Source organism: Haliotis asinina, chromosome 1 (genome assembly GCF_037392515.1).
Source record: "Haliotis asinina isolate JCU_RB_2024 chromosome 1, JCU_Hal_asi_v2, whole genome shotgun sequence".
NCBI classification, from domain to species: domain Eukaryota; kingdom Metazoa; phylum Mollusca; class Gastropoda; order Lepetellida; family Haliotidae; genus Haliotis; species Haliotis asinina.
Window position 1 is genome coordinate 21,267,606 of NC_090280.1, and position 19,905 is coordinate 21,287,510.

At 40.1% G+C, this 19,905-nt stretch overlaps 1 protein-coding gene across 3 annotated transcripts in view; it reads right to left on the minus strand.

Moving 5' to 3' along the window:
• Window positions 1–19,662, minus strand: part of LOC137274462 (mucin-6-like) — a 38,723-nt gene extending 19,061 nt beyond the window's left edge. The window contains exon 1 of one of the 3 annotated variants that reach the window (XM_067807663.1): window positions 19,461–19,662. In XM_067807663.1, the coding sequence (XP_067663764.1) occupies window positions 19,461–19,504 (44 nt within the window). In that variant the 5' untranslated portion in view covers window positions 19,505–19,662. Of the gene's footprint in view, window positions 1–3,932; window positions 4,129–19,460 lie in introns of those variants that run through there. The other 2 variants (XM_067807671.1, XM_067807679.1) reach the window with 2 other exon arrangements.
• Window positions 19,663–19,905: the final 243 nt, after the last annotated feature.

Sequence of the window (19,905 nt, forward strand, 5' to 3'; positions counted from 1 at the left end):
TGTCACTCAAACAATTATCTGAAAAGTGAACGTAGTGCAAGCATTACATAACCGCAGCTCTCGGCCGGTACGAGCTGCACATGATCACCAACATTTTTGGGATCCGTAAGTATTTTCGCATATGTAGCCGGAAGTATTTGAAGACATGTTGCTATCGTTTCCCACCTTTTTTACGAAAAGTGCGTTTGCCAGTCTACCCTTTTCCTTCTATATTAGATATCAATAATTGATTTTATAGATGAATTGTTAATGATCCGTACTTTGTTTTGAGATATTACTAACAGCATGAATAGATGATGTCTATGATCAAACTGAAGATATCTGCAATTGAATTAAAGATAGTGTTAACTGAAATAAAACATACACATTTATTTGTAATGCATTTGAGGATGTGTGGAAATTATTAAATACACGTTTGTGTACACTGTGGTTGTTTTATTTTTATCAATATCTTAAACACATTGAGAAATACCACATGATCTCTATAACACTTTGATGCACCAATAATTCTATTTGGAAGTATCTTCAAACATATCTTTAAACAGATATCTTGAAAACAATTGAATAAATCAGTAAATGTGAAAACGGTTTGCCATACAGACGGACGTTGAAGGTCCAGAAAGGCATTACAAGTTAGACGAACATCAATACATGGAACTCATTTATGGATAACAACATGTTTTTATTCTTTGCACGATATTTCAGAGCTAATATTTGGTCCTTCATCAGTGAGTGAACAAGCTACCGGGCAACAGAACGTTATCACAGACCTCACTTGAATAAACATAGGAGCAATGACGTATGTGAGATTTATGATAATTATTTCACAAATGGAAATCATTTTCCAATAATTTGACAAGAAAATTCATTGTAGTCAGACTTCATTCAAAAGGTGCATCATGAGTCACATACTGAAACAGAAACACGTGATCAACAGCCAGTGTAGCCACCCTGGGGATTCACAGAAGCCAACACGCGTCTCCTCAGTAACCCTCATCAGTCGTCGGATGACGTCAGCAGGACGTTCCCTAAGTCTGTTCAAGCTCCTGTCAGTTCTCTGAAGGCGGTACACGCTGAGTCAGCTAACAATGGAGAAATCGCTGGCTAAGGCAATACCTTGACGTTAATGTTCTGCGGGTATTCTCGAATAATTCAGGCGGTGTGAGGGCATGCCATTCCATGACGTCATACCCATCGAAAGGATGAACGCCGTGAGTGCAGGTTGGCGTACGTTTAGCAAAGTTTAAAATCTGCCAGTCATAGCGCTGCGATAGCTTTGTGAAACGGGGCCCTGTCTTGCTGTTCTTTGCCCACAAACGTCACCCGATACCGCGAGACCTCCTCGTTCCAACTGAACTTCTTGAGCGCAGGTTGACTTTCATCGGTATCTAGCACTCTCATCCAGTGACCCGTGAAGGTCCCAGTGTAGTATATGCCTTCATCAACCCATGTTTGTCCTAAGAGGCGACTAACGCGGTCGGATGGTCAGGGTCGCTGACTTGGTTGACACATATCATCGGTTCCCAATTGCGCAGATCGATGCTCATGCTGTTGGTCAATGGACATACAGTTCGTGCCCATTGCAGTCTGCGTTGACGGCGTAGATGAATCTAAGCCATTCTACGGAAAGTTTGTAATCAAGTCGTCGAAGGACTGTTCGTCTGTTGGTGTGGTGCGGTGTGTCCTTGTACAGTGTCCTTGTGCTGTCTCTGTAACCGATGTTCTGTTCCAGAGAGGGATCTGACGGATGTAGCTGGTGTTGTGGCTCTTGGTCTCCCTGATGTTGGGCGGTTGCAGTGGAAGATTCCTGCAGCCTGACGTTGTGAAGCCCCCATGATAGCTGTGAACAAACAAAACTGATCTGTGTCTGTCTCACAATTCCACCTGCGTCTAACGTGCGGATCGTACGTTTTGAAAAATGCACCATCCGTTTGAAGTGGCCGGACAGATGCTTTTTGCTTGCTCCGTTTTGGCGAATGGTTTCTTCTCGGGTTCAAACCTGTATCAACGTTTCTCTTAACACAATTTCTTCAAAAGTTATAACTTTCTTTTTAAAGCTGCTTGAACTGCTGGAGCACCACCGACACCAGCGACTATCCCAAAGACCACCTGTTGCACAACACCGCCAACAAAACAGTGGACGGTAGGATGAAGGACGAGTGCGCCGGCACGTCCATCGCCGAAAATGTCAGATTGAGACCCACGCTGCGTTCCATCAAGACAACGAAATCGGAAAGGTGAAAGGCGTGAAGAAAAACGTAGTGAAATAGCACATCAAGCACGCCAAATTGACACGAATCTCCCATGGACACGAAACGATGCAGTCAACACTTACGCATATGGACACTCACGCATACCAACGACGACTCAATAATTCAATGCAAAAGTCGCATGCAGAAACGATGGAGAAACTTTACTACAGCCAAGTTGGTACTGGAAAGGCATCGACCCTGTCCCAAAGCACGCTTAAGCCACCAGTGTCTCAGGAGACAAAGTCAAAGCCTGACTCCAAAAGCAAAAAGTCTACTTGCCCGCGCCTTGCTACATCCTGAGGAGAAAATGTGACATTTCCAAGCCGAATCACGTTCACCAAGCCGACCTCCTGTTTCTCCCGCATGACAGGTGAGACGCAAAACATACAGGTATGCCCTGACTGTCTTCAACGTCGCCAGTCGTAATTAGGAAACTGAAGCACTGACGACCAAAGATTCTAACGAAGTTGCCAAAGCCTTGGGGAATATCTACAAACGCAGATGACTGACCTGTTACAAGTCATCCCAAGAGATCATGGGAGCCTTGCCAAGCATGACGTCCGGGTGAGATGAGGCAGGCAAGCCACTGTTTTGAGATTAAATCACACGCTGGCCGAACGCCTGTTCTCGCATCAGTACTCGGGTGATTTGATCTATCCCAAAAACAGAAACACGGAATGGGTTGCGCGTTTACCGAAGGTGGTGGATGTCATGAACCGCGAAGTCACCAGAAGCACATCGCGATAAAATGGAAGATTAACCCTTACCGGACCGCGTCAGCGTCAGGTACTTGTACCAACCAGGCGAATACGAGGGCGACTGCAGAAAACGCTCCACCGATCCGATACGGTCCATGGAAACGTACGCCATCGATCTAGTCTCGCTGAAAAACATGGTCTTCAATTCACTGCAACCAAAAACCTTTCTCCTTAACCGACCCTATGTCCGCTTGCATGTAACTGTCATGTAACACACTAGTAGTACGGGGATCGGTGGAACGGGATAAGGGCCCGAACAAAGATCCAGTTTGAAAAACTGGACCCTTGGGAGGAACCTGGTCTCTTTCTAACATTCCCTATACTACTCGTCATAAAATACATCTAGCATCCTTATGACAAAATCAGTTTGTTAAATCCGTCATTTGGTCATAAGCGTGTTTGTTGTTTCACGGCACACTCAGCAATATTCCAACTATATGGCGGCGGTGTGAAAATAATGGGGTCTGGACCAGACAATGCAGTGATCAACATCATGAGCATCGATCAATGCAATTGGGATACGATTGCATGTATCAACAAAGTTAGCGAGCCTTATCACCCGATCTTCACGGTTCACTCGAGTCGTGAATGTAACAATGTATTCATACAAAATATTAGCCATGTACCGTAAATAATAATGATTAAAGTCAAGTTATGAAATCGGAATCACTATTTCGAAGAATAAATTTTTGAGGTTGTTTAACTCCATTGGCAGCGATTGATAATAATTGAGTTTAAGCTAAGCAAACAAGTGGTTACCAGTTCGAAGCCATGTCGATTACAGCAGCCAGAGGAAGACTACACTCCTCTTATGATAACCACTCAATCCTAGTGTTTGTTATCCTAAACAAAAGAGCTATTATAAAACAGGCAACCACCATTCGCAGAACCGGAGAGAAACTTACTTATAGCAGAAACTTACTTACGTTGGAAACTTTATCTTCTCGGGCAGAGACGGGGACTGGACGCCTCGGTCCCTCTAGAAATGCTGAACACCCGTTAACACAGCCGTTTTTACACGACAGCCAACATTTGTAATAATATCAGGGGCACATTAACAGTGAATGATTTATAGCCAAGTGGCAATTCTGGCCTGTTCTGTGGTGGTGTTTTTCTGTCAAACCAAATCATATCACCTCACACAATAAGTCGTTATGAAACAACTTTTTCTGATTAATAATTTGCTTTGAAATTCTATATTATGGCGTGAAGGTGATAGCATCTCCGTGCGAGAATCCTGTGAAGCAAATTCTAATGTAATTCCTGTAAAGATGAATGAAATGATCCTTTATTAATTATTGAATCGTCTAGAGCCTATTGACTAGACTGAAATCCCTATGCAAGTTGCGAATTATTTAATAGTTGTGTTTATAATATACTTTACGTAAAACCTTTTTAAAAGTTGAACTGGTGCCTCCCGCATTGCACGATGAAACAGAATCCATACTGTGTCCACGTATCAATACCTTTCCATAGAATTGTAATTGGAACAAACTTGGTTTGTCTTGCATGGCTTAATGTTCAATAATATTGCAAGTCGCGGGCATTTGAATGAAAGTCCAGTTATATTCATCGATTACTTCTTGTAAAGGAAATGGAGTTTTGCTGGTAAAATAACATTGACTACACTGCAATTTCCTCTGAACATGTTATTTGACTTCAAAGTATAATATTTCTGTCAGTAAGGGACTTTTTAGTTAGCACGTAGTCTTGCCATTTTGTGTTGTATTGCATACTGTTAAAAACGTAGGTAAATGGTAAAACCATTTGATTCCAACAATAATAGGCATCGTTCATCCCCGACCCTCTAGTCCCTTGTTGTTACAAGTCACTAATTAGTACCTCTAGCCCCTGGTCTGATGGTGTAAGCCCAGCTAGGGTCCATGCAGGTAGCAAAGGTACTGTAAGTCCCCATGGTCCCTAGTATGGTGATCTGTCCTCTGTTGCTGGCGATCCATGGCCTATTTAAATACTGTATTTTTTTAAAGTTTCCACGGTAGTTTTAATACCAACTGTGATAGTCTAATGGCTTTACTGTCCTTTGTCGACAGGTTCTTCAAATTATGCATATATATATTTTTTTTATGCCACGTATATTCTCGTCACGATATGGCTACAATGTTGCCAATGTAACGTTAAATATTAACTCACTCACTCACTCACACACTCACTCACTCACTCATTCACTCCTGTAGCTAGTTCATTAGGTTGTTGTTGTTTTCCATTAAGCTACTGTAGGGAGAAGAGGCAGTAGACTGCTCTGTCACAGTTCGTCAACGTAAGGTCAGTACTAAACCATGAGCAGAGGAAGAGGTTCCCCAAGATGTCATCACCAAGAACCGAGATCAGCCTAGAGGACGCTTGGACGTTTACTTTACAGGGTGACTGATTCCTTGTGGGGGAGGATGCGCTGGGGAGGATAAGATGATGGTTTTCGCCTCTAATGCTGAACTCGGCATCGGCAGTCACTTATTCACTACCATCACCTAACCTGGCGAGCTTAAGAGTTAACTAATAGTAGCAGTTAATCCAGCTACACGGGAGTGAGTACAGCTAACAGAACAGCCAGGCGATAGGATAGAGGTACTAATTAGCGGCTTGTACCAACAGGAGGCTGGAGGGGTGGAGTCAAATAATGATGTGAAACATTCTGCTAGAGACAGCCAAATATAAGTGAGAAAACCCTTTTCCTGATAAATAAAAACAAACTGGTAAAAGACTGAGTCGACTGCATATTTTCGGCTCTACCATGAGCATGTGTTTATGAATCTCTATTAGATAAAGGATGATAACAAGCTTATGTCTGCAAAACCTTCAGAGCAAACACATGTTCTATTTTCCATATCAAGAACGTTCTTTAACAGACTTAACTGTGTATATTGTCATTCCTGGCTGTGACACTTTGAAGTGAGTGAGTGGGTATGGTTTTACACCACTTTTAGCAAGTATTCCAGCAATATCACTGCAGGGGACGACAGGAATGGGTTTCAAACATTGTACCCATGTGATATTGCTGGAATGTCCCTACAACAGACTGAACCCATACTCACTCACTCGTCGAAGAACTATAAGGACATGTCACCATTTTAATTCTTGAAATCCAGAAGTTCAGAAACGCCCCACGCTATGAAATATATATTTCTGACAAAGTTGACCAAATTCAACATGCAGTTATCATAAATATATGCTAAGGATAAAAAAAAATTATTTTTTTTCAGAAAATTTAAACAACCTTGTTCTTGAATATTTACTTTCGCTCCAAAATCGTGCTTTGGGGGTTGTGAAAGACTGAACCTATGCTCATAAAGTGAGTTAATATTTAACGTCACATCGGCAGTATCTCAGCCATATCGTGACAAGAACATTTAATACTAAAATGAAATATATGTCTATTATAAAACCTGTCAACGAAGGACAGTAAAACAACCAAAATTTCACAGAGTAGAATATAAAACTAGTAACTATACCTAAAACAATTTATCTATAGAGGACAATACAATATAAAAATGGGCTATAGATTGCTAACAACTGAAGGTAGATCAGCATACTAGGGACCATGGGGACTTACAGTACTTTGCTACCTGCATGGACCCTAGTTGCATTTACATCATCCCCTCATGAATTCGGGAAATCTAGCCATTCAGTAAAAGGACACTTATTCTACGATTAAAAAATGGAAAGTCTGAATTTACTTTGAATGTTTGTGGACTTACGTACCTTCTCAGGAGGACAATAGTTTTACGACACTTCAACCCCATTTGGGGATACAGTTACGAATTTAAACTTCCAATAATAAAATATTTATTTATTTACAATTCATTTAATAAATCAAATTCTTTTAAAAATGCAATGATTAATGAGAACTGATATTAGTAAAAGGGTCCTTCATACTACGTGATTTAAAATAGGTATCCCTTGTGATGGAATACTCAACACAGTCAAGCAGGATATGCTTGACTGTGATCGTTTCATCACAAGGGATGCAGAACGGAGGATCCTCACCTTTCAAAAGGTATTCATGAGTATATCTCGCATGGCAAATACGACATCGCAGCAAAATGACCTCCTCAAATCTGGACTGACAACCCAAGTGGGTATAACCAATATAAGGTTTTATTACATGTAATTTATTTACACCCACTGGGATCACGGATATACCATCTACTTGTAGCTTTATAACCAGAGTATGGAATAAGAAGTGGAGTCACAGATTTGTTGAGTGCTGCCTTGGCAGCGAGATCGGCTATTGTGTTGCCAGAAATGCCTACATGGCTGGGTAACCAACAAAAGACGATGTCGTATTGGCCATTAGCAAGGTTATTATTCTATTAAAAGTGGATGTTTACATGACAGGTTTTTAATTGCCCGGAGGCAAGAAAGAGAATCGGAATAGATAATATACTGTTTATGTATAGGGTGTCCTTCAATATATTTAAGAGCCGTTAATATAACGTTTCCTTCCGCTGTGAAAATAGAACTATTATCCGGTAATCTGAAATATATTGTTCTGGATCCAATGACAGTGGCACAAGCCACTGTGCCACCATCCGTTGAGTAAGAGATGGCTCATCGGCCTCGACGTAAAGACTGTCAATAGGAGAAGTTCTAAATGATCCAAGGCATAGTCTTAGACCTTGATGGTGGATAGAATCCAATATTCTGAGGTTGCTTTTACAGGTTCCACCATAAACGATGGAGCTGTAATCAAGTTTCGAACTGATGAGAGATCTGTATAAGTGGAGTAGGGTAGTTTGGTCTCCTCGCCACTTTGAGTCGGAAACAACTTTTAACAAATCAAGTGCCTTCAGGCATTTAGTCTTAAGGGATTTAATGTGGGGTAGAAAAGTTAGATGTGAATCGAAAATAAGACCCAAGACTTGGCCTCCTTTACTACTTTGATGGGGGTGCCATTTAAAAATAATTCTGGATCTTTATGCGGTTTATACTTTCTTCAGAAATGCAAGCAATTTGTTTTTGTTATAGAAAATTTAAACCCGTTTTCAAGTGACCATTTTTCAATTTTATTGAGACAAATTTAAAATTGCCTCTCTATTGTATACATATTTCTACCTCTACAAGAAACATTAAAATCATCCACAAATAGTGATCCATCTACTGAATCACTTAAAACCTTAGAAAAACTGTTGATTTTAAAACTACATAAAGTCACAGACAAAATACTGCCTTGGGGAACACCCTGATCTAGATGAAAGTAGTCTGAATGTTTGATCCCACACGTACTTGAAACTGTCTGCCATTTAAAAAAAAAAAGATATAAACTGAGGCAAGCGACCTCTCAACCCAAAAGAATGTAAATCTTTTAAAATACCATGCTTCCAATTAATATCGTATGCTTTTTCGAGATCAAAAAAGATTGCATGTTGTTTTTTAATGAAAGAATTTTTAACAAATGATTCCAAACGTACCAAGTGGTCAATTGTGCTTCGGTTTTTACGGAAACCACATTGTATATCAGTAATCAGATTGTTGGTTTCCAAAAACCAAACTAAGCGATTATTAACCATTCGCTCCATGGTTTTGCAAACGCAGCTAGTTAAGGAAACAGGTCGGTAATTTGATGGATCTGTATGATCCCTCTCAGGCTTTGGAATAGGAACAACTATGGCTTTTCACCATGAAGGGGGAAAATGTTGCGTTATCCAAATATGCTCAAAAATGCCAAGTAACGTTTCGAGACATGATTCAGGCAAGTGTTTTAAGAGTTGGTAATGGATATTATCAGGTCCTGTTGCAGTATCGTGAGCCTATGATAGCGCAGTATGAAGTTCATGTAATGAAAATATCTCATTATAATCTTCACCATTTAAAAATCACTGGTTTCCTCTGTTGGTGTGTTTGATAAGTCTGGAATTTTGGATGATAATTTAAAGAGGACGAATATTTAGCCAAAGTTTCACCCAACGAGTTTCCAATATCAGATTTTTCAGTTAGTATGTTATTATCATTTTTGAGATGCTGAATACTACTGGATTTGGAACCCTTGCCTTTAATTTTTTGGATCATGTTCCATACCCTTAACATAGGAGTACGGGAATTTACTTTCGAAACGAAATTTTTCCATGTGTGACGTTTAGTGTGTTCAAACGTTCGTCGGGCTTTAGCATAACTGGTTTTTACATTAGTTAAGTTATGTAAAGTGGGATGAAGGCGAAAATATTTCTCTGCTTTTTTCCTCTTTTTCTTAGCCTGTTTGCATTCATCATCAAACCATGGTTTACGGATGTGCGGGTTTACAGAGGACTTATGAATAGTTTCATCAGCTATATGTTTTAGTTTGTCCGAGGACAGTTTAATTGGATCAGGTATATCCATGAAAAGGTCTGATTTAAGTTCCTTAAAGCAGGTGACTTGAAATAATGGACAACTTGCCTTTGAAAAATTCCATCTTGTTACAGGCGGATCATCGGAAGGGTTAATTGCTGTAAGTACTGTTGGAAAGTGGTCACTACCACAAAGATCATTATGGACTGACCATTCAAATTCATTATAAACGTTTGAATCAGTGAGTGACAGGTCTAAGGAAGAATATGCTCCTGTTGCAAGATGTAAATATGTGTCAGAGCCATCACTGAATATACATAAATTATTATCAGATATAAACTCTTCAAGAACATTCCCTTTACTGTTGGTATCAGGACTTCCCCAAAATGGGTTATGTCCATTGAGATCACCCATTATGATACAGGGTTTTGGTAATTGTCATACAAATCTAGAAGGTCAGTCTCATGGAGAATGGAAGAAGGGCAGATATACAAGGAACAAAGAGTAAGGGTTATATGTAAAGTAAGACGAACAGCAACAACCTGAAGATTGCTTTTAAGAAGAATAGGGCTATGAATAATACCATGTCTCACCAATATGAAAGATCCACCAGAACCTTTGTCACTAGGGGGTGAAGGGGGTGAAAAAGAATGTTAAGAATGGTATTTGCGGAATTGAAACTTATCATTTTGTTTCAAATAGGTTTTACTTGAAAACAAAACGCTGGTGGTTTAAAGTCCCGTGCTAGTAATTGTACTTCATTAAAATTATTCCTATGTCCTCTGCAGTTCCATTGGATTAAGGAGTTAATGTTCATTTTATAGCAGGCGGTAGTACTGGGGATCGACTTTTCCCCTTCCGAGGCGAACTGCTTCTATTTCGCGCAAGGGGGTGACGAGAGACGTCCATGTCTTCCAAGAGTTGAAATATGTCATAGATTTGTACAGGGCCACGTGATCCCTTTTGTACTCTATCAGATTTATGTCTATAATCTACTGTATGGCAAGGATTTTTCACTGCAGGAGATGCTGCTTGAGAGTCAGTCTGGCTGATGTTGCATGATTCTTATCAACAGCAGAATCTGATGTGGTTAAAGTATGTTTGTCTGCTTTAACCCAGGTGATATCTGCCTGACATGAAACAGACAGAACAGATTTAGCATGATGGCGAGCAATAACAGCAGAGTATGTTATACTTGATGACTGAGGCGACATTTACTAAACGTTTTGCCTCATGATAGGTGACTTTCTTTTGAGTTTTGATTTTGATAATTTCATATTCACGTTTCCAGATTTCACATGACTTTGATGAAGATATATGGTCTCCAAGACAATTGACACATTTTGGTGAAGACAAACAGTCAGAACCTTCATGATCTTCTTCACCACATCTGTAGCATGTTGCACGATTCCTGCAAGATTGGGCACCGTGACCAAACTTTTGACACTTGTAACAACGAAGTGGATTTGGAATATATTGCTCCGCTTCGATATTACAATATCCAGCTTTGACCTATTTGGGGTGTTTCAGTTGTGAAAAAGAAATCAAATAAGTGTTTGTATTTAAAGTTTCTCCATTTTTCTTAAAAGTGGATCGTTTGACATGAGTGACTCCTTGATTTTGTTTCACTCATGTGGGAAAGCCAGCGGTCTCTGTCTGTCAAGATGCCTTTGCTGCTGTTCAGAGACTTGTGTGGAGAAACAGATACTACTGTATTTGCAAGATGTTTTGTAGCTATGAGGGTAGCTGATTGTTTCACTGTTTTACACTCTATGAGGAGAAACCCATATCTAATTTTGTAACAGCTTGGACATCACCAACAAGTCCATAAACTGCTTTTGATGTGGCAAATGATTGCGTTTTAAAGGTTCACCGTCAGTAGAAGATACAACCAAAAATCTACTCCATGTATCCAGTGATCTGTTTGTAGCACTGTCCTCGTCCGAGGACAAACACTTATCTTGTGTGTTTTGGGTTGTGCCATGGTTAATAATAGAAAGTACACCATCCCAGGTCTACACCCTACACCGAGTATCACACGAACAATGCTATATACCAGTCGCTCTCCGACTGGCAGCACCAAGGATACTGAAATGGTATACTCCAGCAGAAGATTAATTCAAAATTAATCGATCCACCAGATTGGTCCATGAGCCACCGCCTTCTGGGCATAAGACTCTAGGCAAAGTTCATAACATCAGTTTTCAAATCTAAAAGTGTTATGTGAATGAAAAAGCCAAGACCAAAATTGAAACAGTACAAAATCAAATCTGTGCAATTACATGAAAAATAGGGTCAGCCGATTGGTTGAACCGGGCCCATTCAACCACCCGTCTAGGCGAAGTCAGGGCCCAAGTGGTGTATTGAGCAAAGGGAACACGGTTACAGGCCCCTATTGCCCTCAACCACCAGGATCCCCTCCTCCGCCGACACAGGGCCGCAACCCACGGGAAACGGGTTTGTGGACCAAATTCCCTTCGGTTCCACAACCGGGTCTTAGCGTTACCCAGCACCCACCACGAGGAGGTGGCTGTTCTCGGGTGCCGATGTTCATAAAGATCCTGACACAAAATTCAGATCCTTTTAACTTAATTTAGTTAATCTGGAACCCTAGAAAGATTATCTCCTGTAGCAACAGCACAACATGCTAAACACAAACACACTTATGAAATCTTCCAACAAGTGCTTAAATTTCAAAAATCATGTCCATTATCTATTCAAACGTTTTGAAATGACATCAGAATTTGTGACTAATTATTATACATGACTTTACACAGACTGAATGAAACATCCTCTGTTTCCAGAGAAATCCCATTGTCAAGTGTAAAAAATATGTGAATTCAGAGCTCCGTTTAGATGTTTTCTTCTCCAAAGTGGTACCGTCATATCCAATGTGTGATCATATCCATATCTACACCTCAAGGTGTGGTTCGTTTATCTGGGAGGCAGATTTGAGAAAATGCCGGCTTCGTACACAAAAGTCGACGGACAAAACAGTCAGTGTCTGAAGGAGATATACAAGGAAACTAATCATTATATTTAGCACTTTGTCCAGACGTTTCAGAACGCGAGATATTCCTTGTATATCTGGATGTGGTCCACTAACCGAGACTGATCCACCAGCAACAACATTTCTTCTATAGCTTTATGATTAGGACATAAAGTAAAGTATAGTAAGTCCCCTGTTTTCTTTATTATACTTCGTCCAAAACTTTAAGCGTCTGTAATTCAAACAAAGAGTTTTCCATTGAAGTTGGGGACTGTCTACTGACGAAAGCTGGAGAACAGGTTGAATGAAAAATGTCATGTATGGCTACGGAAGGACAGTTACGGCATCACCTGAGCGTGACCAGGGGATTGGGACTAGAAGATGCCCACTGATGCCAACCAATGTTCAGAACATCAAACGCAGCACCTCTCCGTAATGATTTATTTCTGTTTAAATTTGAAGGACGTGATCCCTTCATCGGTGCACCCGTATTGAGGAATCAGTTTAATACCGACAGCCGACCAGCCGACTCTCCACCGAGAGGAACCGTGCCAAGAATGCAATATATTGAACTCGCAGACCTCTTTAATGTTCCCCATAATGGTAACTGATAAACATATCCCTAAACGATCGACACACAGATACTATTAGAACTAAGAGCAGGCTTTATCGATCTGATGTGTAGGATATTTAATAGGGTCGAATTCGCATTTGTAGACAGGATAAGAGATGTAAAACACGCTAAAGCAACAGTTCAAGGGGGTGAGCAATCTGTAATGGTGACCTGGGATGTCCATCATATAAAGAAAATAGGATTTGGTGACTGAATGGACAGAATATTGCACTGGGCATCTTTTAACTCATCGTAGTGCCACATTTCGACAACCATCCCTCACAAAGCCAACATGTGTACATGGGTGATAACGCTCTGCCGCACGGCCATGTTGTAATAATCTCGACAGGGGTAACCCCACTGAACACCTTCGGAATTTTAAAGACGTCTACCAGTTCAAATTGTACCAGAACGTGAGGCTGCACACATAGGGAATGTCAGGTGATGGCACAACTAACAGTTCAGAATTGTATACACAGAATAATGCGAAATGACAAATGCAAACGTATAGATCAACTGATCTTGACAAAGCCAGAAATTTTACTGGAATACTCATGGTCTTTTATTCAAAAGTGTTTTGTAATGAAAAGTTTTTAGCCTTGTGTTCCATGCATGCTAGCATATGATGTCCTCCATGAGTTTTGTTTCAATGAAGCTGTTTCGTTATGAATGTTTCATCGTTTTTAGAAAATGTCTTTTCAAATGTAAATAAGTTTTCAAACTATTTTTCATGGGTACATTAATCAAGCTACATGCTGTTTCATTACATATTATTCACTTGGTATTGCCGGAGCGAGGATGTTTATTTACGTGCTATGGAAAATACCAACTGTTCCAATGTGTACTGAGGCTCTAATTTACATACTGCAGAGATTCTGCACGTTTCCCCCAAACATTTTAACACGAAAATACTTACGAAAAGTTTTCCAAGTCTACCGCTGCAATGCAGACCACAAGATCCGGGTTAATATTGGTCTTCACTAACCCATGCTTGTCGTCAGAAGCGACTAGCGGGATGGGGGGCTCAGGCTTGCTGACACGGCATCGTATCCGCACTGCATAAACCGATGTTCATGATGTTGATCAATGGATTGTCTGGGAATTTATTTTCAGACTCCAGGAATATAGCTGTGCAGTGTTAAACCACTGTCCAACCAATCATAATTCTACAGGTATTTTCTAATACTAATTTCTTTAGAAAATCATAAACGTCAGTTTAAGAACAGCTTTCCGACATTTCTTTTCCCATCAGTGTCCCACCTTTGTAAAGGCTGCTTTCGCGTCAAGGGGGCCGATTACTTCATTACGCCATCATTAATGATAAATTTATAAACGATATCCTAAGGTGCACTGGAATATAATGGAGTATTGCACATATTAGGTTATTTTGCAGTTCATTGTTGTCAGTGGACACACGAGGATTATATATGTTAATGTTGTCCCGTTGACTATAGGATAAATTGCCATCTATATTAATAAAAGTCTAAAGAATATCTGAAGACTATTATAAAACATGGCGACTTCCTTCATCGTGTGCTACTACACAGGAATATGTATTTTCTTGTTTATGTACTAATATAATGATCTTTCCCCTGAATTTGATCCAATATGTTTACTCATCAGGACTCAACCGCATGTTTTGTGGGACGTCATCAAAGGCGGATACCAGAAGAAGGATGATGACAACTGCTGCAAAAGCTGTGCTGGTGACGTCAGCACAATCTGTGGTGGAGGATGGACAACAGATGTCTACCAACAGCTGACTCTGTCAGTTACCTTTTCGGGATAATTCAGATTTCAGACAGATCATTATAACTACGGACAAGATTGAAATCATTCTGATTTCCTAGTTGTTCGAAGACTCCTTTGATATCTAGGTTCTTGGAAGATGAATTTATTCCGATGATGCAATTATAACATACTTATTATAAGTCTAGTGGTTCTTTGCACAAGTTAAAGGGCATGATAGAAACCGAGTACTCAACAGTCTTAGCTACAGTAGACACAGTATTATTCTTTAAACTCTCTAGCGTCAGAGACCAAACAAGTGACAAAACTCATCTGCTGTCATGTTCGTAGCGACAAATGTACGAGCCTGTTTTTGTCTGGATCATTGTGCTGACATACAACGTAGCGACAGCGGTAATTGGTATCTGTTGTGTTAAAATGTTCAATATTGCCTATGTCAGTTTCTAACTTAAAGTTCAAGTCATGTTCTCGAATATTTTTAAATTACTGGAAGGCAATGTGTGTACATTGGGTTAGACCATTTCAGATGCTTCTTGCTCATGGTAAATACAGCTGAAGCCCTCTAAACAGACATGCATTGGTACCTGTAAAAACAGCCGGAATAGAGGTTGTTACGGTTTGGAGAACCTGTCCCTTTTCACCATGAGAATGATCTTCTGTGCGCTGCAAAATACTACTGAACCACGACAACGTATATATAGTCACTACATTCTACATTCATCAATAAGGATACCGCGAGAAGTATACAATACAAAGGTACGTGTATTTCCACTTGCATAAGGTGTTAATTTTGTCAAATTTACTAATTTCATTCAGGCTTAGTGCCCGAAACCTTTGGTTTGCCTGTATATGCTCATTGTATGCAGCCAAACAACGCCGTGTCAAAGCTGAAAGAGTCCTGCCTACCCACCTACCTATCGACCCAAACGCCCACGGAAATGTCGCCAACCAAGTCTGCAGCTTTTAGCTCAAGGGTGTAGGATCTGCACAGAAACGTACCTTTATGCAATTATGATATGTTACGCTTGTGCAATATTCAAAACGGTCCATAAATGCGTAATGCTTCATTATACAACTTAAACAACAGAAAGAAAAGTTTTTCTGTGTTGCAGTACGTTGCACAAAATTGACTCCTGCCCTGAGGCGGTGTCCTTTTGGGATACCTTTTAACAAGGGGACTATTGCAAAGTTATAATTAAAATATAATGAATTCTTGAAGGGAACATTAACAGTGGATGCATGTTGTTTGTGGAGAGATGATTTAAGGATATTTCTCACCGGAGTTATGCTTAAATGAATAACTCCATCAATCTCTGAATTCCCGCATGACCTATAGCTCTGTTTCCCTCATTAACTTGTCGTTAATGGGTGGCCAAGTCATGAATATCATTTACTAATCATTTGTCAAGTCTGTCAGAAACTGTAATGGACCAACCTCACATTGTCAAACCTTCTAAATTCAAACAATATAGACATTGTGAAATCAATACCTGTTTATCGGACAAATTTATTCAATGTCTAAAATGCTGCATATTTTACTGCATCTAGATGTGTAGGTGTCATTGTAGTATAAGTCTCAGGGCCAACACTACTGAATAAAATATATCTATCATCTGATATCTACGCACACTGTTGTAAAGAATCATTCATGTAATACTGTGCAATATCGTCATTATCTAAACATCTTCTCAGACATATATTCTAGACAAGACAAATCTTCCAAAAACAGGAAGCGACGTATAATTAATAGATGAACAAATGTTTTTGGATACTCATTAATCAGATGAACCATTTATGTTTTTCAACTTGCCAGTGATTACAGAAAATTGATCATTCTTTTCAATGACTTCAAGTCGGAAAACGTGTATAATATTTCGTAAGTGTACAATGGAACCATGCAACCTTTATGGCATCGTAGTTCCAATATGACACCATTGGAGTTTAACATTAACATATCATAAATAAGATAAAATATGTAAACATCATGGTGCTTGTGTAATAAGTGTTGGTCCCTTATTTGTTTGTTTGTTTGTTGCTGAACGCCACGCCCAGCAATATTACAGCTATGGCGGCTGTTTGTAAATAATCGCGTCTGGAACAGAACATCCAGTGATCAAAAGCATGACCATACATTTACAGAACTGGGATACGATAACGAAGTCAGCCAGTCTGATCCGTCGATCCCGTTAGTCGCCTTTTACGACAAGCACGGGTTGCTGAAGAACATTTCCAAACTAAGACCTAGATTTTCGAAGCTCTCTTAGCGCTAATGTAGTCGTAAGTAGCATTCATTAACATTAACTTACATCTATCTTAGCGATTAGAGAACTTCGAAAATCTAGGACCTGATCTTTAGGGGTCCATGCTATTTTGAGGTAGGTGCAAACATACAACCGGATGACGTCACAAAAGACCGCTTCGCATTCTTATATTTCATGCATAAGTTTTCATACGAAACAGTTGAATTTGGCACAATGTACACCATCCTCGATATCTCAAGGGTACACGTCCCGATCAATCTCAACTATACCCTGGATGCATCTACACTTCAGCCCGATGATTTTATTACCTCCCTTGGCTGGCGTTTTATTAATTCGGGAAGTTGAGCGTACCAATCGCAACTCACTTTCGCATTTAACTTGTCTAACCGATTAATTTGGCAATGCAAACCATGCAAAGGTTCTTTGAATGAGGTAGAGTTCTTGCACATATGTTTGTTTTTTTAAAAATCTCGAACCGATCAGTTTGTCTGTGTGATTTCTCCAAAATCTGAGTCGCACTGCGAACAAACCTTCATGGCTGCGACCGCTATCTTTGTTGATCCTGTGAAGCTCGGTTGTAACGGCGGCTACTGTCTGTACGCTGGGCCAGCATAGGGAGGTAATGAAATTATCAGGCCGACCCATAGATTTATCGGACCGCGTACAATGGAGGTATGGAGGATGACGGGTTACAAGACTTTCTGTTACAGGCGTTTCATTAAAATCTGATACGTGAATAATGGCCGTGGAAAGTATATTTACAGTTCTGACAGACTATATAACACATATAACACATATATCCATGTTCAATCCAAGAGAAAACATATAAAAACTTACAATAGGCACTGTGACAATCACTTTATAATGTTACTTACATTTCAACACTAGTTGATCTCAGCCCACACAGCTGCATTTACTTCAGACTTCCAAAAACGCTCATGAACGCTAAAAGTTCACTGTGATATGTTCGTCGACGAAGACAGATACAACATGATCAAAATTAATACAAGACTGAAATGGATGTACTGGATTGACTACAAGAAAACATTTTCTCAGGTCTGTGGTGAGTTTATGGTCGATTGAACTTGAGATGTACTCGCGTGATCAAGTCAGCCATAAGAATCTATCACAATCAGAAGGGGAATATTGCAGGGAGACACGTTGAGTCTTTGGCTTAAATCCTTTGAGCTTTCTGCTCAATATAGAGGCAGAGGACCTCCATAGCAAACATGCTCAATCGTGTATACATTCCAATCAGTTCAGGAGGTCGGGGTTAGAAGTGGGTGTGGAGGTTCTTCACAATGACGTTTTTATGTTTCCTTTCGCACATTTCTTTCCTCAGATGACCCTGGTGATGCCTACCAACAGCTTTTAAGCGTGCCAAGGGTGTTCCACTGAATCTCGATATTGAGGTTGATTGTCTTATAACCCGGCGCTATGGATCGGTGTGCTCTCCAAACCTAGAGGCAGCCATGTGTCCATTTCATCCACGGGTACTCACCCGTTAAACCGTAAAGAACACTGACACTAACGGGTACAAATGATTGTTTGGCAATTCTAGTCCTAAATACTGACAGTCGGTAAAGGCGGTGGGATATTGACAGTGTCTGTTGACAGTTAAGAACATGGGAACGGTCTGGTTGTATTTTTTAAACATCGGAGAAGACTCTTTCCTTCTGAACCTCTACCAGTCATGGTATGGGTGTACTGACTATTTTACTGACTTGATTTACAATTTTTAGTTTGGACGGAGTTTCTAACCATTATCGAAAAGAGAAAATTTAAACGGTTTGGGTGAAACAGATGCCAAGTGCTCACCGCCAAACACATGATGTATGCACCAAGCACAGCCATTATTAAATTTGTACATCTCACCCTCGGATACCAATTAATTGCTACGTGTACAGACACAAACTGAACAAACGTGAGACCACACCATAGATATGTTTACCTGTTAAGGGTGCTAATCCGCCATACGGGCACAAAAGACTGTTAGGCAGGAATAGTTTCAAGTCTTGTAATTCGATAAAGGCAGTTGGATCGTAAAGGGACACATTTACCTGCAGTAATGAGGGAACACTATTTTGCAGCCCCTATTTACAACTCCGTTGAGTGTATTCTTACTTTTGAATTTTGGGCGTGACTTCATTCTATTGTCTTGTTACATAACCTGAAAACAAAACTTATCATGATTACGCGAGACAGATCCAAGAGAAAGACATACATTTGCAGCCAGAAATAGGAAACCTATGACTTTCTTAAGGAAGCTGAGGGCGATAGCCTGACAGCATCATATCGGGGACCTTGTTTGGCCGCTAACATTTGAAAAACACTACCATTTTGGACGTTTTCTGGACGCTCAACAATTAGTCTATGTTTCCGTCGTTTCCGTCCAGTGTCCAGGGCGTGTTGTGTCGACTACATGCATTCGATAAGGACGTAATGTCCAAAACATTTTTACATAAACATCCGCAGACCCCATATGATGTTTTCGTAAATGAGTGAACCCGTGAAACTCGGGGTTAGACTTCTGAAACCTATGATTGTCGTACTTACAGGATGGTGTGGCCAAGGTCTCTGACTTGTTTTGTTTTGGTCATCGTATTCCATTTGGGTAGATTGATGCTTATGCTGTTTATCACTGGATTGTCTGGTCCAGACTCGAATATTTACAGACCGCCGCCATAGAGCTGGAATATTACTGCATGCGTCGAAAAACTAAACTCACTCTTTCGCATATGAGTCTCCGTTGGTGTATGCTAAGTTGAAATTGGCCAGTCAACAACGGTCAATTTAACGAGCGGTGTGTTTGTGTTCTGTGATTAATCTATTCATTGTTATTCATGTAAGTGTATCGGAGAAGAGAGGAGCAATATTCATGCCTTAAAATATGATCAATATGACAGAAAATTATGAACGGAATAATTGTACTGATATTGGCAACTACCGACAATGTCGTTGTGTTATAAACGCGAAGTTTCAGTCTTTGGTTTAATTATCA